Raw genomic sequence first — 24,508 nt, 5'->3', positions numbered from 1 at the left:
ACATTAATTACATTGACGATTCCACAGTCTTCCATATTTCATGAGTGTTCTTTTGCATGCACAAGCCATGCCCCACTCTCCAATTCTCTTTAGTCTTGCCGTGCCTCTTTACACGTTCCAGGAAACCTGGCGCTCATGTCAGTGTCATGTTGGGTTAGAACGCCAACAGGGAATTCAAAAATCGTTGGAAAATGCAACGGTAACGGTCGTAGTTACTGGCAGTGGGTGGAGTTCGATATTAGTAAAGCTTAGGTGAGTAGAATTCAAGAACAAATAGAAAACATGATATTAACAGAAAAAAACATATCTTTGGATGAACGTAGCAGAAACAATACTTGTGGTGAATTTCCCAAACGCTCCCCAGTGTGTCAGTGTGTGGAAAACACAAGCAGCTAGAGTACATGTGCTGCCAGGCAAACAATCAAAACCTCTGTGATTACACCTTCATCACAAACTGATCAAACACTAAATTCAAATGTAATAATTAAACATTAAAATAGCACCTAGAAAAACAGGGCTACACACAAGAATGCATTCACACTATTCCACTGCTGCGTAGTTTCAATGTCACGCTCACAAGGTAATATGACCGAAAACATTACTTTTGAAAATGTCATCTTGATTTGAAGTTGCAGTTGTACAGAAGTTGGACTAATAATAATCCAATCAATCAAATTTACTGAGACAAAAAATCTAAGCAAATGTGAGACTAATTTGGATAAAGAGTCTAAATCTCTAATTCTTATATATTTGCATGATGAACACAACAGTTCTGTTCGAAGACAAAAATCATCCTCCTGTTTCCTTCATCTTCAGTTTTTTTATCTGACAGAAGATTAAGCTGTTGTGTACGTGCATGTGTGTGTGTGTGTGTGTGTGTGTGTGTGTGTGTGTGTGTGTGTGTGTGTGTGTGTGTGTGTGTGTGTGTGTGACAGATCAGTGATTAAATAAATCATGGTAACCTTTCCTGTAACCTTTCCCCCCCTCCCCAACCCCTGTCTGACCTTACAAGACCCAAGCACATTAAAGACTCCTCTCTTCTCCTTCATCTCTCCCCCTCTTCCTCACCTCCCACCCCTTCACTTCTTCTTCATCTCCGTCACGTAACTGTAATTCTTCCTCTCCGGCTCCCTTTTGTTTTTTACTTCTCTTGCTTCTCCACCTCCTCCTTCCTTGTATAGTGTCAACCAAGTGGAACAAATTGTGTAATGGCAACATTTTTCATTCACTTTAAGGAGGTTTAGTAAACTTCTGGATATTTAGATTTAGGAAACTCAGTAATATGCCTTTTACAGATTGCCGAAAACTTTATTGAAATAATTTCATAAATGTAATAAAAAAGAAAGGTATTTGTTTTCCGAAAGTTTATTAAACTGTGAATAAATGCTGCCATATACCAGGAGTTCCAAAGAACTTCTGAGTGCATGTATTCAGTAATGTTAGAAGTTCTATTTACTTTTAAAATCATTAAGATTCCAGTAATAACTACTTAGTAGAATGTCAACACACTTTTTCCTCACTAGAGATGGGCACAGCTGTACTTTCCATTGCTTTGAGTTGGACAATTCATGTTTTGAGCTTTTTGTACGTCATCAGCAGATCCCTAGCTGTTTATCTATTGACAGTTTATGTCAGTACACTGAGAGCAATGTCAAACCAGAATCAAGTTCCTTATGTGTGTACATGGTCAATAAAGATGATTCTGATTCAGGTTCTGTCTTTCAGCTTCTAGTGTTTCTCTTAGTGGATGAAAACCTTTGAACCGTGACAGTTTCTTTTTGGAAACTTTTTTGTGTATTGGTTTTTGAGAGTAAAGGAGTATAATCATTCATATTTTTTATCATCACAAACATGATGTAATTATTCTCTCTACCCACTGCCCATTATTTTCTTTGTCACTTTACCCCTCCTTACATCAAACCAACCTCTGAACCCAGAGGCCTAAAAACAGCTTTGACTGTTCCTGTCTTTTAGCATTAATCTGTGTGTGTGTGTGTGTGTGTGTGTGTGTGTGTGTGTGTGTGTGTGTGTGTGTGTGTGTGTGTGTGTGTGTGATCTTTAAGATCCGCAGGTTCAAACGACTTCTCACACCACGCCTTGCCACTGAACTCACCAAGAGGTCGCTGAGACACCACAATGTGCACAAACGTGTGTGAGTGTGTGTGTGTGTTTGTGTGTGTGTGTAAGCTGACACCCTGATCTCCTGCTCTAATACCCTGAGGACCTTTGGTTCCTTAACTATAGGAGGTCCTAAGCAACCGAGTCACACACCCACGTCCAAACACACACACACACACACACACACGTGGGCACACACACATCTTCAGAGGATTTCAAAGATTACACATCAATCATTCTCACCTCTTGAAGTCTTGAAGAACGAGCACCTCACATGAAAGGTCAGCACTCGCCTGGAGAGCTGTGCCGAAAATCAATGTGCAATGACAGAGGAGGTGACGGTGAGGATGGGTGGTGGAGATGATGAAAACAAATAAGATGACATAACAGGAAAACAATAAAATATGAATGATCATGAATATAAGTAGAAGGAATAAGAGAAGTGATGATTTATCGGTAATCGTGCAAAGAAAGACTCAGTAAATGTAACTTCCTGTGAAGTGTGTCAAGAAAAAACAACCTCCACTGGTAAACAGGAGGAACTGCAGAAATAGTGGCACAACTCCCTTAAATCTTCGGTCTCTTCAGTGGTGAAACCAGAAGCTGGCACAAGTTAACAGCTTAGAATAATTTTACATTTGCGGGGATCCACCTGATGTCTTTTTAACATGGGAGCTGCAAAGTAACTCAGTATTCTAACTGTGTAGACTGAATAAAAAGAATTCAATCAAGAATTCATGAGCTTGAAACTTGGAATCACGATGACTTAAGATTGAGGTTGATTGTTACAAATCAGTGGTAGTAACTAAGTATATTTCATTCAAGCACTGCACTGAAGAACAGATTTGAGGTACTTTAATTGACTATTTCCATTGTATGCCACTTTATACTTCAGTAAATATTGTATTTTCTACTTAACTACATTCAGTTGACAACTTTAGTCTGTGTAGCGTTGGTTATTTTTTAAATTTTCCCTCTTAATTTATCTCAGTAACATGCTACACACTAATGCTTTAGGCTTTCATGCATGACTCTTACTTGTAATGAAGTCTACTTTACGTTCATCTCATTAATACATTAATAAAGGTCATTTGTTGAAAGGATATACACAATGTCGAGTTTCTTGTGCACAAAGTCAAAAGTTTTTGAGTGGGTTAGGGTCCACACACACTACACCATGAGACATTTTGTCCTACAGGACAGTAAATTCCTTCCTCATCTCCATTTCCCTAAAGACCACAAAACTTTTTCTTTTAAATTTGCAGAGGGAAGAATAATAAGTGCTTTCTCTTCTGTCGGTTTGAACCTCCCTGCAGTTTGGTTGTGCTGAACTTAGTTTGGCCCAGAGTGCTGAGTAACTGATTGAGATAGGAAGCGGCGAGGCTTATCTCTGAACGCTTGGTGTTTGGATACCTATGATGTCAGACCAGTTCTCCGAATGCTTTCTAGGCTGCGTGCACAGATAAGCTTTGGGATCTGGAGGAGGTAGAGACATATGCAGGTAGCAAACAAGACACAATTGAAATTGGAGCAAGAGAAAGGGTCTCTTTCTGTTTGTTTGTTCAAGTGTGGGTTTGTTTTTGTGCATGTGTGTGTACTTGTGTGATGTTCTTCTACGCCGAGCTTACTTTAGCTCACCATACTCCCTGAGCAGTGACCGGAGCAGTAAGCCCCCATTTAAGCACTTGGAATCTGGAACGAGGCGAGGAGAAAGAGGGGATGGATTGGAAAGAAAGAGAGCTGCGATGGGGGAGAAAAAGGATGGAGCGTAAAGAAAGGGAGGACGGGAGAAGAGCGGAGGCAGAGACAGACAGAGTAGCCACACATGGAACAGCACAAAACGGAAAGAACTGACGAACGAATGGAACCAAACGAAAGGAGGAGAAGTGTTGGATTGAGGGATGAGAGGGAAGGCGAGGCCACCTCTTCTTCTCCCTCTCCTCCTCTTGTCCCTCCTCTTCCCCCCGTGAGAATGCAGCGCGTGCATGTGTGTGTAATTTCTTCCTCGTCAGATCTGCCATGCTTTCATTCGCACACAAAGATGGGACGTAGACGTACCTGGCACAGGGGGACGTGAAGGAGCTGGCAGAGGTGTGTGTGTGTTTGTGTGTGTGACTGTGTGTGTGTGTGTGTGAGAGAGAGAGATGGATAAAGAGACACTGGCTCACCTTCCTGGCAGACATGGGTGGCCTGTCTGTCTGAGATGTCCCACTTAACACTGACTCACACACTTAACCCGCTCAACACCAGCATGGGCTCACGTTCTTCTTTCTTCCTCCCTCGTTCCCAACCTGTCTCTCTCACACACACACACACACACACACACACACACACACACACACACACACACACACACACACACACACACACACACATGCCTCTGCTCAACATTGTTGTGTGAGTGAGGATATTGAGTATTTCAATATAGTTTTATTTATAAAATGAATGTAACTTCAGACCTTCCTGCCTTGAGACCTCCCTAACTTGCAATGAGTTACTATTACTATTATTATTTTCTCAAACTCTTGGTTTAAAATCACTGAAATGAACCGTTCTTTCATTTCATTCCTTTTCTAACATGACCTGAATTATCTAAAAACCTGATTGTCAAGATATTTTTGACTTTTTCATGGTCTACAGACAATGAAGCTGACTGAGACTTTAAATGTTTCAATGAGTATCCGTATGATTGAATGCTTCTCAGTTTTCTTATTCTCTACAAACTTAGTATACAAACACACCCAAAAAAGCAAATGAATAATATTCACTATTTGTTTTTGTCTTTTAATTGATGTGTGGATAATTTCCCTCTTTTTGTTCAGTGGTGGAGTTTAGGCTTTTGGCTAAAAAGTCAAATTGGTGCCCAGCAGCTGCAGCAGGATGAGTTTTGACGCCAGTGGGAAAATGTGCCCATGCTAAAGAAATTGGAGGGGTCCGCAATGCGACACAAACAAACAGTAAACAAGGAAGCAAACCAATTGACACATACATGTACAAACACACACACACACACACAGAGAGAGAGAGAGTGAGCAATCCTCTATGCTGCAATTAGCTTGTTTTAAAGGAAACAAATAACAGTAATTTCAACAGAACGGCATCCATAACAATTCACCCCTGGAGGGGATCAGCGATTTGAATGCACACACACACACAAGAAAAAAAGGATACGCATGCACAAGCACACCCGTAGCTGGGTATGTGGAAACCATCATATTGAAATACAACAGACAAACACACAAAGATGCACGTACACACACACACACGCCGACTTGAGAGCAGCAGAGAGGGTCAGCTCAGTGTCTAAGTTATTGTGCTACTTTGTTCTGCCTCAGTGGGAAGGCGACACCCTGCGTCGGCGCACACATTCACACAAAGAATTATTATTACCCATCAACATTCAAGGTGCAAATATAAAAGGGTTGGTTTGATAATGGACTCAGAGAGATGAATTAAAGAGCGGGTGAAAACATGGATGGACGGATGGAGAGCGAACGCCTCTGGTCACTGTTTCTTTGCCTGTGTGTTGAAGTTCGCACCTGGCTGCACCCCCCCATCTCTCCATCCTCTCTCTCTGGGTGCACAACAATGGTGTGAGACATCTGCAGCTATACCAGGTAATTACAGCAGGGCCAGAACAGCAGGCAGTGCCGCTCAGATGAGCTCTGGCAACCCCCGCAATTAGCCCCGCATCTCCACCTCCTCTCGCCGCGTCGCTCCTCCGATGACCAGCGTATTATCTGTGTGAAGAGACCCCCGGGGAACAGAGGAGAGTGGAGAGGGACAACAGAGAGATGAGTGATCTCAGAGGGAGAGGAGGGCGGTCACGCTGCCAAAATTGTCTGGATATCTGAATAAGTCATGATGTCTCACTTTCAAATTCCTTAAATAGTAAATACATTTACAACTCTTTCAGCTCCACATAGTTCACAGATCGGTATGTGAACACCTAAAGATCATCCGGTGCACAGGAAGTGATCTCTTCAGTGTGATTTAAATTTGACACATGAAGTCGCAAAGGCTCTCCAACGTCCAGTGACCATAGATGTGAAAAGAAAAAAAGAAAAAGATGGCATCTGTGGTTCTGCCACATCGATATTTAATCGGGCTGTTTTTATGTCTGTTTTTCACTTTCACGCACAGATGAGTATCATGAAAGGAAAATCTCAAAATCCTTATCTTCTGCGGAGGTTGACAGTTGGTGGAGTTTGACGATATCATGATTTTAGGCTGCGAGTCATTTTAGAAGGGAAATCAGAAGATGAGTCTGTTGCCCTCGATCAAAAGCTTGTGCAAGAAATTTTCTACTCTTCTCAAATGTATTCTCGTAATCGCCGTTTGTTTCTTATATAGTACTAATTGTGAGACTAGGTTAATAAATCTTAATGAACATGAAGCATTAACAAAAACACCTTGTTTCCCTCTTGTTTTCTTGCTTTAGCTTTTGTTTGCACTTTAGTTTTTGCAATTGCTGCAGTTTTGTGACCCCACGACTGGAAAATTAGCACAATCAAGTGTTTATCTTGACAACTCCTTATTTAGGGGATGGTGGACGGAGACATGCATTAATTCACATTTGCCAATTTTCTGGAAGTGAAATAAAATGTGTGAGCCAAAAAAACCTGACTAATCTTACAATGCAATGCTCAATCAGCAGAGGCCTCTTTTAAGTTCCCACTTTGTTCTACTCCGATTTTTGTACAGTCTGACCTCTGTGAATAGTTTACAACTTTATTAAACAGTTTTTCACACTCCTACTAAATAGCAGCACTTCTGTGACTGATGAAAGTTACGCTCAGGGCTTTGGAACAAAACGGACCCTGTTCACTTTTGACAAGTCCGACGCAAATGTCCTTCTCGACGCATTTGATTGATTCATCTATATTTATTCTTCCACATCTGATTGCTCTCAGCATAAAAAGCCGCAGTAAATAAAGTTGTGACGGAGAGGAGGACGGGGCGTGAAGCCAGTTGGGCATTTTGAAGCTCGATAGTTTAGCAATTCAAATTCAAATCCCAGCTTATTTAGTGTTTTCCAAACTTTTTCCATGGGGACAGCTTCCCCCGCCGTCTCACATTTACCATCCACTGTGTCTTCATTACATGCGTTTGATTGGTCGATGCATGAGTGTTTGTGCGCACACACATTTACACGTGTTGGTGTGTGTCTGTGTTACACTCCTCTCTGTTTGTGCGATTGTTTTGCTCAAGCATGTGCTCCCCGAGAGCGTATGTGTGCTTTTTCCGACTGCGGGTGCAATTTATGATGTGTCCTTTTTTTCTCTTCCGAATCCAGGAGTCCCCGTCAGGACCCCTAGGCGTCCCTGTGCCCGCCTGCCAAAAACGTCTGCATCTCCTGGACCCCCTCGAGGCAGGGGACAGCCAAATGTCACTTGGACCCTCTACAGAGTGGTGAGAGGAGGACAGGAAGAAGCGAATGGGAGAGGGGGATGGCGGTGGAGGAAAAGCAGAAGGAGAGGTAAAAGATAAACAGGATAGACTTGCAAAAGTGTTTAAGACGACAGGAAGATTACTTTGCAAATGCTGTTCAATTCTCTTCTATTGTCCCAGATCTCATTGTCACATTTACTCATCCCCAACTCTTCAAACTTTCTCGTTTCTAGTCAAGCCAAATTTATCACCAATGAAGCCGGATAAAAGTTCATAAACTATTTCGAATTTCTGCGGACGTCGAACTGCAAGTTCAAATCTTTTATGCTTATGTTATGTTCTAATTGCTTTTTTCTCCAAAAGGTTGCTGTGACTCCACAAACGTCTTGGAGAAATTTTCAATTTGGATCTCATGTATAAGGAATTTCATTATATCTACAACACTCAACATTCTTTGAATTTGAATTTCTTCCTATTTTGGTCAGATGAACCAAGTTGAACTAATTAGATTTTAGTGGTGGACCGTCAAAGGTCACGTTGACCTTGTGTGAGTCTGTATTTATGGAGACAGAAACTGCACTGGTCGGAGGAGGCGTACAACTGCAGTGCGTTAAGCATCATTGAAAACTGAACACAAAGTAATTGAAATAGAAATCTCAGCTCCATTACATGTGTTAACACTGATTTTTTGTTGTTGTTGCAGCTCGTAGACGAAGCTTTCTCTCTAAATCAATTAAATGTTAAATGCGGTGTAACATTACATCTGATAAACGCTTTGCATTCAAATTACTTTCAGTCGTGTTTCTGTTGGAGTCAGAAAAGTCCCTTTAAGTTGTTAATAAACGTCTATGTCCAACTCCCCCATTCATCATCTGTGTGTATGTGTGTGTGAGTCTGTGTGTGTGTATTGTGTGTGTGTGTGTGTGTGTGTGTGTGTGTGTGTGTGTGTGTGTGTGTGTGTGTGTGTGTGTGTGTGTGTGTGTATGTGTGTGTATGTGTGTGCTTGTGTGTGTGTCTTGCTCCTTGTCCTTGGTTGGGGGACATGTCAAGACAATTCGAACATGTATTCCTGCAGCAGACTGTGAATATAAATGTAGTTATTTTTTAATAGGAAATATGCTCAGTTTAATTGTGTGTGTTGTGTGTGTGTGTGTGTGTGTGTGTGTGTGTGTGTGTGTGTGTGTGTGTGTGTGTGTGTGTGTGTGTGTATAAGAGGTACATGAGGTAGATGAAGGAGTATGAAGGGATAAAAACATGTCTTCTTCTAGGTCACAGCTGCTGAGATGAAAACCCACAAACACTTAACTCTCTCACGTAACCTTCTGCTTAACTCTAATTCCCAATAGACCTGTACACACAGACACACACACACACACACACACAAATAAACATGTACAATGTCTACAATGTCTTCAAGTCCCCCGAGTGTCCTGCCACACTGGGGGATGTACAGCATCGAACTGGGATGTTCATGGAACATGCACATGAAAAGAAACAAAAGAGCAGCCTTCATACTTTTGTTCCTGATTGATACAACGGGAACATTTCTGCACCCATTGTGGGTCAAGTCCACAGTGAATAAGAAAAAGACTTAACCATGATGAACAGATTTAATTCCAGAGTGAAGTAATAATACAACAGAGGAGGAAAAAAGCTGAAGATTTGCTGTATTTATCCAGATCGAATTGTAAAGAGAGTTTTCTCATCACATAATAAATATTGTAGTGACTGTTGGGCATTTTTATGGTTTAGTTTGGTTTATTTGGGGAAAACTAAGCAGAGCATGAAGACTCCTCCATCTTCCTCTATTCCCATGTACACAGCAGACTGCAGTACGAACACAACTGATTGATTCAGTTATAGGAGAGAAAATCTCACAACATCACAAAAGAAACTGAAGCAAATAAAACAGGGATCCTACTTGCCTCCCTCACATTAATAGTAGAAAATAATTAATAACAAAGAGGGCTTTTCATCTCAGCAGGGACAGACTAGAAAAATGATGGCCCTGGAACTTTCAATTGCAGTTTATCTTCATACATGTTGCAGCATTAGCTTGAAGTGATTTCAGGGTTTTTTCTTCGTGGCCCCTGCAGGTAAGTGCTTGTTTAAAGTTTGTATTTTTGTCCATTTTGCTCGGCCGGCGCTCCTAAGAACTGCTCAAAAGAGGAAAGTTTGCAACTTCTACCAGAAGCGAAGAAGCAGCAACACAGTTCAGTTTCGTTTTTCGCGTGACAGCAGCCTAGAATAAGAAATCCTCCAGGTGGTCCCGACGGCCAGTCCGACTACCTGCCAGGTTTGCTGTCAAATGTTGTTTACGATATTAACGACATAGCTAAATCGACGCTCAGCGACAGTCTGCTTGGGAGTTAGGAGAAGTTAAATGGTGAAGAAGCACACAACAGGTGAACGCCACCACACTGAGGCAGGGACAGACAACATCCAAATACAAATTGTGACTTGGGGTCATAACAATTTAAATCACTCAGTCCAAGATTGCAGTATCTTCAGTAGCTAAAGTAGGTCTGTTAAAATGCTGGAATAATGCTGCATTAAAAAGGCAGGTAAGTTAGAATTAGCAGAGAGACCGGGTGTGTAATTAGACACATTGTCGTTGGTTTACACTCAGGTGTATAATTCAAGCAGCCATGCACATTAGAGCAGAATGAACAGGCTTCAGCTAGTAGCTTTATCTCTCCAAACAGCAGCTACACTGCAATTACAGATGAGAGATAGGTGTGTGTGTGTGTGTGTGTACTTCCACTAATGGCTGTGTGGACGCGACAGTTTAAATGTGTTCATTTGTAACATTTTATCCTGGTTCACCTCACTCAGCCACTGACGCGCAGCAAACACACACTCAACGGCACACACACAAATACACAAGCTCACAAAGCAGAGAAGAGGAAGGAGAGACGAGGACACAACACAGAGTGAAGTAAGAGCGAGAGAGTGAGAGAGAGAGAGGCAAAATGATCTGCCAGCCCATTTCCCAAATCAGGTAGATTTCCCCCAAACTCTGGGACTTTTTCAATTCAGGGATCTTTCCCTTCCTTTTTAATTGTTTCTTGATCACAGTTTTGTCCGAAATATAAAAATTGAAGGCCTGTTTTTTTATAATCTTTTCTAATCCCCTCTGCCTTTCTGTCTCAAATATCTTTAAAACATTCAATATTAATGGATAAATAATCGGCAATCAAAATTAGGAGTTAAAAAAATATGTAAGTGTCATTTATTAACAGTTAAAACAGTAGCTTGGGTTCATATGAACTCGAAAACTATGAGAAATTATTTGTTTTGCCATGTTCACAGATAAGCGGATTTAACCTTATTCCAGAATGCATTGTGGGTAGATATAAGTAGCTGTATGCGTCACAGAGGAAGAGTGAGCAATGTCCTTTAAATCATGATCCATTAGTTGCATTATTTGAGCCACTAAAGCCTCACATAGTGAGATACATCAAACATATTAATCAATCTTAATTTAAACATTTTAAATGCTAATTTAACAGGAAGCAGAAATGCAACAACAGATGTGCTTGGTGCTATGTGGTGGCAGGAATTGGCCAGTGATGAGGGCTGCACGTCCACATAATAATCTGATATTTACACGTCCTCATGATGCAACAATTTCTCTTGATGCCTAAATGGGGGATCAAGGTTTTAAACTGCAAACTGCAAATTATTTTGCTCATACGCATTTATCCAATACTATTTTTCCTCCAGACTGATTAGAAAGGCCGTCCTGTAAATACCAACAATTGCAAACACTTCATATTAAAGGATATTTTCCCTTCGGTGTCAATAAAATAAGCTATTTCTGTGGCTATTCAGGTTTTGGACTGAAAGGGCATCAGCTACAGACTTAAATCCTCATTCAGTGGAAAATACTAAGCTTTATGCAGTGTATGTTTTAATGGTGTTCTGGAATTTGATTAATCCAAATTGTATCCTTCTTTAAATGTATAAAACATGCAAAGTTAATTAAAATGTGCAAACTACCTCCTTTCAGCACGTTTATCAGCTATTCATATTTCATTAATTAAAGTTACGAGAGACATGATCATTAATAGCTGCTCACTTAGCTCCCTCTTGTGGTTATTTGCTGCCACTACATTTCAATCGCAGTTGTGAGTGTGGGATTTTCTGCCATTCCAAACAAATGGAGGAGACATGTACACAGAGACAATTTATTAAAGTAGAAATAAGTAATATAAGAATAGAGTGGGTAATATAATAAACATAATATATAGTAAAATGATGTGATAGTGAAAAAATGGAATAGTGAAATAAGTTTCTTCAGCAAATATTCATAGTTCAGGACAGGGTTCTCTTATAGGTACATTTAATTTTTCTGAAATCTTCAAAAGTCCTTCAGGGAACATTATACGAAGGTTCAGTTGCGATAACATTTTTGAGCCCATTTCATGGAACGTTTTCTGCAGGTTACATTTGTGCAACCAGCAGAACGCTCTGCAAAGGCTCCCCTGAGGAAACATTTTGGCAATCTGAAGGAAACTACAAGTTGTTTTTTTGGGGCAACCAACAGAGAACCTTCAGGGAACAATGTTGGGCCCAGTTCCATTTCATGCTGCTGGGACCTCAGAGGGAACATTACGCAAGCTAATCAAGCTGCAGGTATTTAAAACATGTATTTGTATCCTAATTATTGTGTAATTTAAAACCATCTCCCATGTTTTGTTTAGTTGGTATCTATTAATCCGTGGAGATTAAGTATCTGGCCCTGATTGGCTGTGTTGGGTCACACCCACCAAAACAGGAAGTCTCCTCTTTTAGTTTGCAGGCTAGTTAGCCAGCTAGCCTTGCTGCTAGCAACACAGGGAGGTTGCAGTGATACAGGAAATGTTTTAATCGTGTTGACAACAGGTCAGTGTCCCCGCTAACAGAGCTTTTAGTCGGATGCAAGTGTGGGTAAAAGTGTACGTTGATGTTAGTTTGCGTTTTTTAACTTGTACGGGCCCCTGAAGTCTGAAGATTAGCCCGCAAGCTAGCTGGGTGTAACGTTAGCCTGGCTGTCAGGTTCCAGTTTCTGTGGAATCAGCTGCAGGGTTCAGACACACTTTGTGCCCGGTGTCATCTTCCCGTGTCTCACCCTCCAGGCACCGTAACATGAAGTCATGGAGGAGCGGAAGCTAAAGAGAAAGAGCCCAAGGACCTCCACCAGCACCGCGGCTCCGACCGGGGGCTCCGGCCGGAAGAACAGCGCTTCCACCGGGGGAAGGCACGTCGGCTCCGGCTTCAACACAGGAACCAACCAGAAGAGCAAGAGGAGGTAGGAAGTGAATTTAACTCGTGACCGCTTCATGCCATCTTGTTTATCTGTGACAGGATTACAGATCTGATTCACAGGAAGTGGAATCACTACTTTCTGTTTTCCAGGGGAGTCAGAGATAAACCCAGGTGTCAGGCGGGTTCAGGGGGGAAAACGAATCAGAACCAGGGCCAAGCAGCACCGATCATCCAGCACTCGTTTCTGACGGATGTGTCAGACGTCCAGGAGATGGAGAAGGGCCTGCTCAGTCTCCTCAATGACTTCCACTCAGGGAAACTACAAGCTTTTGGTAATTCACACAAGACCCATAATGTTAACTGAGCCTTTAAAGGAATAGTTCACCCAAAAATGAAGATTCCCGCATTGTTTACTCGCCACTATTGCCACTGTTTCAGTCCACAAAACACAATCTGACAGCAGCTCTCTGTGTTTTCTTCATCTCAGGCAACGAGTGCTCCATCGACCAGATGGAGCACGTGAGAGAGATGCAGGAGAAGCTGGCCCATTTGCACTTTGACCTCTATGGAGAGGTGGACGAGATGCCGGAGGACCAGAGGAAAACGGCCTGTGACACCAACATGGACAAGTTGCTTCTAAATGTAAGGCAGCCGCAGGATTTATACATTTTTGCAAAGTAGCATTATTTTTGAAATATTACAGTTTATGATATTTTAATAAACAGGACCATGACTTTGATGAAAAGCCCCACAGAACTACAGGTCTAAGATTAGCTCTACAAATATTTGTCATGCAACACATTAAGCTCATTACGTTGCATGATTCTGTACAAAGCTGTTCATGGGTGGGGTGTTGGCTACTTAAGTTCCCAGCAAGGATTTTGCTGCTTTCTTTAGTTTAAGTATTAAACTCTTTAGGAGTTTAGTTTGTTGCATGTATAACAGGAGAAAGTCTAAAATGTGATATATTATTATTAAGATCTAAATATGTTTTGTCTTCGCAGCTTGAGGAGCTGAGTTCTTCTATGTATCCTTTTGCTATCAAGCCCTTCATTTCTTCTCCATGTCATTTCATCTCAATCTTTATGTTTCCTGTCCCGTCTGATCCTGTGAAACACAACTATTCTTTTGTCCTTGACCCTGCGTTTCCAGTCAGAAGCTGAATCTCGCTGATACACAAGAGATCCCGAGGACTGCCAGCATGTGATTTCGTCTCCTGTGTCTTTTCTCAACCTCATATGATCTACTTCTGTTATACCACACAGAGAAGGTGGAGTTGAAGCGGCTCACCAGCGTTCCCCGTCTGCACAGCGGTATGGATGTATCGTAAGATGTCCGAATAAGGATGCACCAACAGCTTTATGTTTACTGCAGCAGCGAGTGCAAAATACAGTGTATGTAGAAAATAGCACAGAGTAATGAGGAGAGTACAGTCTATTTTACACAGTGGCTTTGGTGCATCCCTATTGTGGCTTCTTCAAAGTCAAGTTGTAGTCAGTTCCCTTGTTTCCAAACAGTCTGCATTTGCAATTCTTTGCTTACCAAAGTCAAACTGCCAATTGGAATTGAACCGACTGCAAACTTTTGATTTTTATAAACTCACTCTGCACTTTGTCGCATATCTTGTCACAGGGGGAGCCGTGTCTGTGACGTCACTCACCAAACACCCGTCATTACGCGTTTAAAATATAGATACAGAGAATGTCAATAATCGTTTCTCAACATAGAACCTAAAACCCAAGCATAGGTCTGATCTGTGAGATGATTAAAAAACTGTCATAGTTGTAATAACATTTGACAATAGAAACTGTGCTTAATGTCCGGTCTGTGATTTTGCATTTGATTTCTTGCTACATTGTGAGTGGCCTGATATCCCCTCCAGCACGCTGCTCGCTCAGTGTTGAATATATTTGCACATATCCATGCAACATGCAAGATGCACTCGTCAGTGGTCTGTTGGTCTGACGCTGGAAGAGACGGAATAATCCAAATGTTGACACCACACCCATGCCTTAAATTTTTAATTTAATCATATTTGCCTTGTCTAACCTGTTGATGGACCATGTTGACTTTAGGTTCTGATCATATAATCATTTTGATGCTGCTTTGATTGTAAATCCAACCTTATTTGTTTCACATCATATTTTAACCAGTGTTGTGTTGGGTGGGAGTAGTTTGAACTGTTTTACTTTGAACTGTTTGCTGGATTTTACTTTTAATGACTTGTTAATAAATGTCTTGTCTGACCCTTTGTTTCTGGTGTTTGTAATCTTTAAAGAGAGGAGGAATTCTGTCTGAATATTCAAACAAATACCCAGGTTCTCCTCTCTATTAGAGGAGAACATTTCGCAATATTAATGTCTTAAATTCAATTTTTCAGCAAATCAACATTGAAGGTCACCCCTGAAAACATCTCTACTTTTCCAGGCCAAAGAAGAATTATTAGTCCTCCTGCTTTGTGCTGCGTTGTTAGTTTATGAGCTACACAAGTGATGAAGAGTATGAACATGAGGTCCTTTAAACTTGGGAAAAAAATGGTTTGAAGTGGTGGAGTCTAATTGACATAAATGTGTTTACACGGAACAAGAGTATTTTCAAATGTGGTTATTTCTATCAAAGGTTTGGTCTTAATTTCATTTAAAATTGTTGATTGCTGTAGATGTCATTTTAAAGTCCTTAACATTATTTTGAAACATTTGCATATTCCCTTTTCTTCATAGTCAACTATTTTAGTTGTTATTGTAATAAATCATTCACCAATCAAATATAATTATGAATATCTTTGATGATCATTGGCAGATAATTGACATCTCACAGTTAATTATTGATGACTGGTTTTCCTTCTGGCCATTGTCCCATCCTTGTAAACAGGACGTCTCAGATTTTGTTCAAATTTTCACTTAGACTCCAAGATGGCGTGATTAGACTGGAGGTCAAAGGTCAAGGTTGTGACCTCACAAAACCCTTTTTTACCTCGTGAACACATGGTCAAAGGTCAAGGTGACAGAGTTTTTGGCCTCCTCAACATGATGTAGGGAATTTCCACAGATTTTGATCAGCTGTCCCTGAAAGATCAACTGAGTCTGCAAAAAAACGTGTGTATGAATGACCATTATCCACATTTGGCAAATTTGAATTTGATATATAATCATAAAATGCATTGACTTAAATAAAGTAGTTCAACAGGGCTGATTAATTTGGAAACGGGTGTTCATGTTGACAACCTGCCGTTTGTGTTTGTTTACGTGCAGGGGGAATTGTGGGAGGCGATGAGCTGTGTGAAGGAATGTGTTCATCCTTGTGTTGACGCGTCTCTAAGGTAACTGGAGCCGCACAATGGCAGCAGGTCGGTGCGTAATTTCTCCCCAGAGAGGAGCCGAGTCTAAGTAAAGTGTGAAGTTCAGTGGGTCACACAGATTCGAGATTGAAGCGGTTTTATTCTCCTCACAGTGAAGTCTCAGCTCTTAACATGGAGACGGATCTAAAAAGGACTGTAGAGGCGGTGAAGCGGTGGCAGCTCAGCGGGACAGACGGCCTGCGCTCCGGCACCAGCTTCAGCACCTGGACCCCGCTGAACAACAAGCAGAGCAACGCACAGGTCAGAGGAACCGACCACAGACACACACTGACACTTCATAGAATACACTTGAAATCATAGTTGTTTGTATTCAGCCACCAGGTGGCAGATATGGATAGCTCATAGGCTTCTGCGTCACACACGTGAAACGGCACCATTTTTACTTATTTAAAAACCTTAAAACAACACAAACACATTGCGTGCCGAGGTTAAGTGAACCTAACGTGTCCACCAATAGAAAACGCGCTTTGTTGTTTGGCTAACTTGAAACAGGTGCGTAAACGTCGTCTCTGCCTCCAGTGGACGCTCAGGTAAATGCATTGTTTTCTTCTTAAAATCTACTTTAAACCTTATTGTTTTTTGCAACTCATGCGAATTATGTTATTTATTGTCGCCATTGACACTTCTCATGTTGTCAGTGCTTGTGTGTTTGCTACATTCCTCAAAACTATCCCTGATGTAAATGAACATGATTTGAGGGTCAATCAATCCACACGTGTAACATTTCTTCTTATTAAACTACTATCCCTGGGGAAACGTGTCAGAGGCAAGAAGCAGTACTGACCTGGGTCTGTAAGGAATGGATGTGAATATTTCAATAATGTGGGGAGGTTTATTCAGACAGGCTGACATTTTACCTGTAGTTAATGATATGATCATCTTGAAGATTATATGTAGCTTTATTGATCCTCCATAGAGGAAATTCAATATAAACACATAAACAAATAAAAGTAGAAATACTATAAACATGTGATGTGCAATTCTTTATTCCAGTTGAAAGACACTTATTCTTACTGAACACATAGTTTACTACAAGCTGCCTATAGATCCACATGTGTATTTAAATAGTAAAGTCAGACTTGACCCAACTTGACACTTTAATTAATGGCCTCATGCATCAGACCGACATTTTTCAGCTGTTATCACACCAGTAATCCCATTTTTTGTGTTTTCAGTAAGAGTCTGGTTTGCCGTTTCATGGTCTTCGTCATTCTGGAAGCCAGTTTGTAGCTTTTGGCAAAGTCCAGACTGTTGTGCATCAAGGTGGGGCATTCGTTCACTGAGGTTTTTTTTGCTGTCTCTGTTTTTTCTCGCAGTTATTCGAGGAGAGAGTGAACCTTGTGCTCCACTGGTTTGACCTGTGGACCGACAAACAGAGGAAACACCTGCTGCATTCTCTGCTCACGCGCTGCGCCAAGACACAGCTCACGTAAGCTCACTCCTGACCCACTCCCTCCACCCTCACACCTCTAATAAAATGTTTTCAATTAGATTTCAATGCTTAAAATTAAAAATCTGATATTCTGAGCAGGTACTGTCGGGATTTACTGAAGGAGACTGTTCCTGTGACTCAAGTGGACTTCACAGCGGTTCTTCCAAGGTTTCTGTCCCTGTATGTGTTGTCGTTCCTGTCCCCTCGTGATCTCTGCTCAGCCGCCCAAGTCAGCTGGCACTGGAGGGTCCTTGCCGAACAGGTGAGAAGCCCAGAATAAGAAATCAATTTGAACTGAAGTTGAGAGCCACTGACCACGTCTCTCCTCCCTCTCCTCAGGACTGCATCTGGGCAAGCCGATGCACCCGAAGAGGCTGGTTCCTTCCCTACACTCCTGGAGAAAAGGAGTATGGAGCGTGGAAGAACCACTATGTCTCCTGCGTCTCCACACTGGACTGGCTTACTCCGCGGGAGGCGGCTGAGCAGTACGGCACCCTGAACCAGCAAAGCACAGGGATGACCGAGGAGGAGGAGGAGAGGAGGAATGAGAGGAGGATCAGGGAGATGATCAGAGGGAAGCTTCAGGAGGAGAAGAGTAAGTGAGGGAGAAACGACAAGGTTTCCATGCCCTCTCCCTAGTAGCTTACATATGTGATATTTGCAGGACTGTCTCTGAGAACCAGGAAAGCATGGGGCAGCCTCACAAAGCAAGGAGTCCGAGGTGGAAGTACCCAGATGAGGAGACCTGACTCTGGGATAACTTCCAATTCTTGGCCATCCCTTTCCTGGCGTCTAAACACTGTTGGGTCTTCCAGCCTCTGTCTTGCTCAGAGCGTGGAGGGAGCTCAGGCCTCTACTTTATTCAGGTGAAAGTTTGATGCTGTAAATCACGTGGTTCAGCAGAAATATTTGGCCCCTCAGTTTAGCTGAACCTTAATAATGGAAATTACAAAGAATATCTAACACCTTACATCATGATTTTATTGTTAAAATCAAACCATTTATCCTCTTTTAGTGAAAGGCCAAACAAAGCCTGTGGAGCCCTGTCCTCCTTCACCCACAGTCCTGCACAACAACACACAGTCTCTCCCACTGATCGACGCACAACCACTCTCTTATTTCTGATCTCCGACAGAGTTCCTGCTTATGAGGTAAGTGGAAAATACAGAAAAGAGTCTCATGAGTCTGGCGGTGCAAAGCTCCATCTCTGCATGAGATGGAATCGAGTGAATCATTGTGGATGTAGAATTTAAAGTTTAATAATGCATTTCCAGTGTGCCTGTTAGTGTAGTGGGTTGTGCTGCCACCCAATGTTTAGAGACTACAGTCCTTGCTGCAGTGGGTCCCAGTTCAAATCCCACATTGGCCAGCCCTTCACTGCATGTCATTCCCCTCTCCCTGCTTCCTGTCTCTCCTTCACTACACTATCATTAAAGGCCCAAAAAATATACTTAAAAAAAAAAAATGCATTTCCGTGATAAAAAAATACTCTTTTCCTCCCCATGCTGAACTCAGATGGTTCTGAGTGGTGTGAAGGCAGGAGTGACTGTGATCATGTACGACCACAGAGGGACCCCCTCAGCTCTGCTAACCCAGGTGGAGAGGGCTATATCTGGGCAGAGAGTTCAGAGGTTGGGCCTTCTTGCTCCAGGAGGAACGGAGGAAATCTATCTGCTTCAAAGTGAGAATTAATAATCCTGTGTATCTTAATGTGTGGGAACACCACTGAGGTTGGTTCCAGTCCAACTTCAGTGCTAGAAGTTTATCTCTCAGGATACACATCTGCTAAAGCCATTGCTTGACTTATTTTATTTTGAAACCAGAGAAATCCATGGTTATCCTCGTCTTTTGAGCAAAGAGCTGTTCCAAGACAAATTAACAGGCACTTTTTTTCAGTTTTCAAATCCTCATTTTACCTTCGACCCTCCAGGTTACACCCTGTCAGAGAGGACTTTACTTACCCCCGACCATAGAGAATTCTGGGAAAAACTATGTGGCTGGGTGGCACCGACTGTAGACGGGGGAGGAATCGACATCTTCTCCCCGCTGGCTGCGTCTGGTTGGGACACATACTACACAGTAATCTGTATTTCTGCTTTAAGTTGTGTTTCCTGTTACTTCATCTCACTTTTTACTCTCACAGCATCCGGAGTAGCACTCATCCAAACTCTCTCTACCCTAACTGGAGTGGAGGTCTGGGCCCCGATGGGTTTTGCGACCGGAAGTTTCCAGAACAGTGAGTCTCTAATTTACAAGACTTAGAATCTCAGGAAAACTTAGGAATATACTTTGTGATATCAAATCTACCACCTCGAAAATATCTAAGACAAATGACAGTGGGAATGACAGTAGCTGTGCCTCAATTCAGAGGCCACATCCTTTGGAGGCTTCTCTTGAAGAATTGCGTCACAGCGGCTCGACTACACTGCCCCATTTGTAAGAATTCTTCAAACACATGCCTGACAAATGCATCCTTTCATCCCTGAGAAACGAAGGATGCAACGGGTGGATCATACGCGGCTCAACCTATCCCAGGATTCATTGCGCTTCAGTGTGGACAATTCGGTTCTAGCCATCGCAATCTACGTGGTTCACCTGACAATGCAGCCCCTAAATTGAGACACAGCTAATGTCTTCAAAGCAACAAAAAATCCATTTTATATGCACTTTCCCCTCTTCTAGTTCTGAGTGAGTGGTCAAACAGCGGCGTGTGTGCCGGGCCATCGAACCAGCGACCAGCATCCCCAGGGCTCCACTATGTGACTGAGAGTGTTCTGGAGGGCTGGTGCAGACAGGCTGAGTGGATGGAGGAGGCTCTGGGGCAGCTGAGGGTCTGCCTGGGGCCACGGCTGCAGCAGGTCGGCCTCCAGGCCAGGGGCAGAGCCCTCGGTGGGTGTCGTGCACATGTAGATTCAAACACACGCAGATTTTTGAAATGGTCCGACCAGAATCTTTGAATATTGTTCATAGGTCATTATCTGTGGGAGAAAATCTGCCTGGAGGATCTTTCTGTGTCTAAAGATCTAAGCGAGGCTCTGACTGAGGGACTTGCTGCCCTCACCCGACAGGAAGAGGTGGGGACGACTGTGTCATCAGGCTGTGACAGAAACATTAACCTTGGATCGCAGCCTATCAGTCCAAGTGTCTGATTTCACATTTCTGCTCTTGCTCCTTCAGACCAGACCTTTGGAGTTTCTCATAATTTTTTTCACGAGGTGGAGTGAGGTGAAGGAGAGAGGAGGGAGTCATCCAAAGGACGAGTGGAGAGCTGAAGGAGCAGACGATTTCTCATTGGCACGGCGTAACTCCCAGAGATTAGTGCCTGAGCTACCACAAGTGCGTTCACTTTAAACTTGTCCATCCAGAGATGGTGGAAGTCACACACTTCATCGTTACACCTCCTTGTTTTGTCTGTAGACCGAGTTAGATTGGAGAGGTGTCGCTGCCAGAGAGCTGCACCACAGCGAGTGTCTTTATCTGGGGAGACTGGGCGCTGTGCTGAAGGTAAATCCTCCAGAAATTTAATTCAGGAAATGTGTTGATGATATCTGACGTGAGAGGCTATTGTTTCAGGTGCAGTCCTGATTGAATATTAGGTGAGACAGATGCTAATAAATGATAGGAACTCACTCTTTCAGCAAACTATGAGGAGTATATAGAATTCCAGGTGTTTTAGATATTATATGAATCATGGTTCTGCAGGTGCATTGCCTATTTTTCCCTACTTTTTATCAGAATGTGAATTCACCCACCCTCAAAGTGTTGTTTGTCCATTTAAGTTAAGATGAGAGGAGAGAACAGACGTTATTGGAAAACTTGAATAGTCCCGTCTCTGTGCCGCAGGTGTACCAGGAGCCTCTTGCTGCAGCTCTGAACTCCAACAGAGCCATTATCAGCTACGCCGACATCCAGATTATCCTCAGCCCTGTCGTGCAAATACTGGAGCTCAACAGGTACACACACACACATACACACGTGTTAGTGTGGCACAGTCTCATTTGTGTCCCTGTGTGTGGACGTGACAAGATAGGTGTGTGTGTTGCAGAGTGTTTCTGGGAGATCTCCAGGCGAGGCTGCAGCAGTGGGGTGCTGAGCAGTGTGTTGGAGACGTGTTTGTAAAACTCTGCTCAGGTCTCAGAGTCTACACCAACTACCTGAACAACTACACCACGGCCCTGTGCACCATCGACAAGGTAAAACCAAGTTTGTCTGAGTTCGTGACTCAAGATTCATTTAGTGTATCACCATGTAACACAGGATTGGGTTATGAACTACATCAATAAATGCATTGATGAAGATGCATTTAAACTGTTACACATTATCTACACATTGAAGGTTGTTACTGGTCTGTAGCCGTATTTGTTTCAGTTCAATGGCTTATAATCCCACCCACCCTATAAAACCACATTTAAATTCACTAAAGCTGAATTTGTATTAAAACATGCTCATAAATATCAGTACCCTACATATGCCTGATTTTGTTCTCATCAAGATCCACAAATTATTCCCAAGTTTCGTGAAAATACACTCAGTAGTCTTTCTGGTGTCTAACAAATGGACAGGGGTGAAAATGTAAGCTTCTGGTCGGTAATTAATTAAGGTAATGCGAAAAAAATGAAATCCTGAAAACTTTGGAATTTAAAGTTTAAAGTCAGTTTAAAAGAAATCAGCTTTTTGTTTTTTACTCTTTCTTCTTTTTTGTGTGTGTGTGTGTCTTAGTGCAGGGAGACAAAACCTTCGTTTCGGGCTTTCCTGAAGAGAGCAGACAGAACTCTTGCAACACACATGCTGAGGTAACCACACACACACACACACACACACGTACACACACGTACACACACGTACATGCCTGTATACGTGTGTGTGTGTGTGAAGCCTACAGGAGCTGCTGCTGTGTCCAGTGTGGAGAATACAGGAGTACGTGACCCTGCTTCAAGCTCTGTCCTTACACACACATCTCGGCCACCCTGACCACACACACGTCTCCTCTGCCCTAAACACGCTGCGACTCTACAGAGACTTCATACAAAAGGTGAAACACCCAAACATGTCACGCAAAAATAACTGTTTGTATTAAATGTACAAAACTGTGCTCAGTGCAATCAAACAAATGTTTTTCTGTCTGTTTCAGTTAAAGCGTAATTCAGAGAGAGACAGACTGATGGAAGAAACACAGCAGATGATCCAAGGCTGTCCGGTGAAAAACACCAGCTTCCTTTCTTTCTGTTTTATTTTCTTACTCACACTAAAATCACAAACTAAACTGCTAATTTGATATGAATCTGTCGTGTGTTCATGTGTGCAGAACCTCAGGGAAGGAAACCGGCAGCTGATAATAACTCAGGATGCTGCTCTGCTCAGGAGTCCTGACGAACAGATTCCAGACTCTCTCAGGTAACAACCCAAATGATTTCTGTTGGTTCAGTAACATTATTTCTATTAGTTTTGATTGAGAAATTATTTTTGGAAAGAATAAAACATTTGTATCTTCTTCTTTTGTCTAATTAGCTTTACTTTTAGTCACACGCTTAACTTGTGTTCGTTAAATAAATGATTAATTAATCTATATTGATTTGCTGATGAAAATTGAAGCATTACACAAACATTTGTGTGTTCATCCTGTGTGTTTGTGTGTACATGTATGATCAGGACCTATGAGCAGGTGTCAGACGTGGGCCTCTTCCTGTTTAATGACGCTCTGGTGCTGACACGGCGAACCGTGCATCACACACCTTTCACGCTGACGCACCAGAGCACACACACTTTCCTGGCGTCTGTGGCCCTCACCAGCCTGGCTGTCAGAGAGATCACACACACGCGCTGTACGTTTGGTTCCGAATGAAGAATATTCAATAATGGCACAATTATAGTATATAGTTTTTGATGAATTAACGCCCCTCACTGCAGATGTTCGCCACGCCTTCGTCCTGGATGGTCCTCGCCGTTCGTGGGTCTGTGCCACAGAGAGAGTTGAGGAGAGGGATCACTTCCTGTCTGTGCTGCGTTCAGCCATCAACGTCGCTCTGACCCCACATCAGTGACACAAGGAGGTTTGGACACCACACCACCACTGATTTTACAAAGACCAGGAAAGCCTCAACAGATAATAGTTTCATATCGGTCAGATACTTAACATACTGATACTGAAATGCAAACCATTACAGCGTGATTGATGCTGCTCATTGTGATTTCTACTCTCTTGCTCTGTGAACCTGGTATAGCTTGAACTGCTGCAGTGGTTTCGTGTGTTGTAATAAGTTGTTGTAAGTTGTTGTCACAGTGGATACTGGACCTTGGTTTGTTTGGTCTTGGACAGTGCTTTGTGGTCCCGTCTTATCTTTTTGCGTGAAAACACTTGTAAATACAACTAAGTGGATTTTGTTAGAAGGTTAGTTTATCACCCTCTGTGAAAACCTGTCCCCCTCGATGTCCTTGACATTTGTCTGGAGCTGACGCTGCTCCAAAATCCACCTGGGACTAACTCAACAATTCTTGCATCACACAGCATTTCTCTTATAAATGACTACTCTTTATATAATATCTTAAAAATTGGGTTGCATTGCCCCACTTATATGTCCAACAATATAAACTTATATCCCCATTGGTCAGTGTTAATAAAGACACATGTAAAGATGTTTTAATTTGCATGCTTTTCATTGTTTTCATTAAAATTTTGATTTTGGGCTCCACTGGAATAGGGTGACATGTAACATTTAAGATGCACATTATTTGTCTCAAATACTCTTATTTAAGCTCATGCACAAGCCCAACCTTCCCAGAAGCTCCCTAATCAGCTGTAAACACTTCTGTAGCCTTGGTAACAATAGCATCTGTTCAAATGAGGCGTTTCAGGTGGATATTGGCCCTTGGCTGACTTGTTTCTCGCGACGACACAAAAGGAAAGAGAAAAAACACAACATGAATGCATCATAGTTTCTCGTGGGCTATTGTTTCTGTTC

General features: G+C 42.3%; 2 protein-coding genes and 1 long non-coding RNA gene across 6 annotated transcripts in view; all 3 read left to right on the top strand.

Annotated features, from left to right (window-relative positions):
• The window catches only part of LOC109640200 (uncharacterized), a 156,598-nt gene extending 148,230 nt beyond the window's left edge, over positions 1-8,368 (top strand). Inside the window, exons 8-9 of one of the 2 annotated variants that reach the window (XR_011240334.1) lie at positions 7,415-7,597; positions 7,873-8,368. This is a non-coding gene — a long non-coding RNA (uncharacterized lncRNA). Of the gene's footprint in view, positions 1-7,414; positions 7,598-7,872 lie in introns of those variants that run through there. The other variant, XR_011240335.1, reaches the window with a different exon arrangement.
• A 3,897-nt stretch (positions 8,369-12,265) lies between these two features.
• ccdc28a (coiled-coil domain containing 28A) lies at positions 12,266-15,006 on the top strand. 2 transcript variants are annotated; one of them, XM_020104058.2, is made up of 6 exons: positions 12,266-12,396; positions 12,630-12,802; positions 12,910-13,091; positions 13,247-13,401; positions 13,764-13,786; positions 13,912-15,006. In XM_020104058.2, exons 2-6 carry the CDS (start codon positions 12,648-12,650, stop codon positions 13,964-13,966), a joined length of 570 nt encoding a protein of 189 aa, XP_019959617.1. In that variant the 5' UTR covers positions 12,266-12,396; positions 12,630-12,647; the 3' UTR covers positions 13,967-15,006. The 2 variants fall into 2 exon arrangements, with proteins under 2 accessions (XP_019959617.1, XP_019959618.1); XM_020104059.2 differs by lacking the exon at positions 12,266-12,396 and having other exon boundaries at positions 12,465-12,802.
• Positions 15,007-16,005: 999 nt separating this feature from the next.
• Positions 16,006-24,175, top strand: LOC109640226 (epithelial cell-transforming sequence 2 oncogene-like). 2 transcript variants are annotated; one of them, XR_011240383.1, is made up of 21 exons: positions 16,006-16,078; positions 16,210-16,357; positions 17,434-17,546; positions 17,649-17,811; positions 17,889-18,144; positions 18,214-18,415; positions 18,565-18,700; positions 19,065-19,230; positions 19,480-19,785; positions 20,232-20,438; positions 20,520-20,623; positions 20,727-20,885; positions 20,967-21,053; positions 21,393-21,502; positions 21,595-21,742; positions 22,269-22,342; positions 22,451-22,581; positions 22,681-22,746; positions 22,855-22,943; positions 23,199-23,371; positions 23,457-23,516. XR_011240383.1 is itself a non-coding variant. In XM_069521267.1 (21 exons), exons 1-21 carry the CDS (start codon positions 16,029-16,031, stop codon positions 23,588-23,590), a joined length of 3,048 nt encoding a protein of 1,015 aa, XP_069377368.1. In that variant the 5' UTR covers positions 16,006-16,028; the 3' UTR covers positions 23,591-24,175. The 2 variants fall into 2 exon arrangements, 1 of the variants encoding a protein (XP_069377368.1); XM_069521267.1 differs by having other exon boundaries at positions 22,425-22,581; positions 23,457-24,175.
• The last annotated feature ends 333 nt before the right edge of the window (positions 24,176-24,508 follow it).

Source organism: Paralichthys olivaceus, chromosome 24 (genome assembly GCF_024713975.1).
Source record: "Paralichthys olivaceus isolate ysfri-2021 chromosome 24, ASM2471397v2, whole genome shotgun sequence".
Classification (NCBI taxonomy): Eukaryota; Metazoa; Chordata; class Actinopteri; order Pleuronectiformes; family Paralichthyidae; genus Paralichthys; species Paralichthys olivaceus.
Note: the sequence above shows the minus strand (reverse complement) of the source record. Positions and strands in the feature narration are given on the sequence as shown.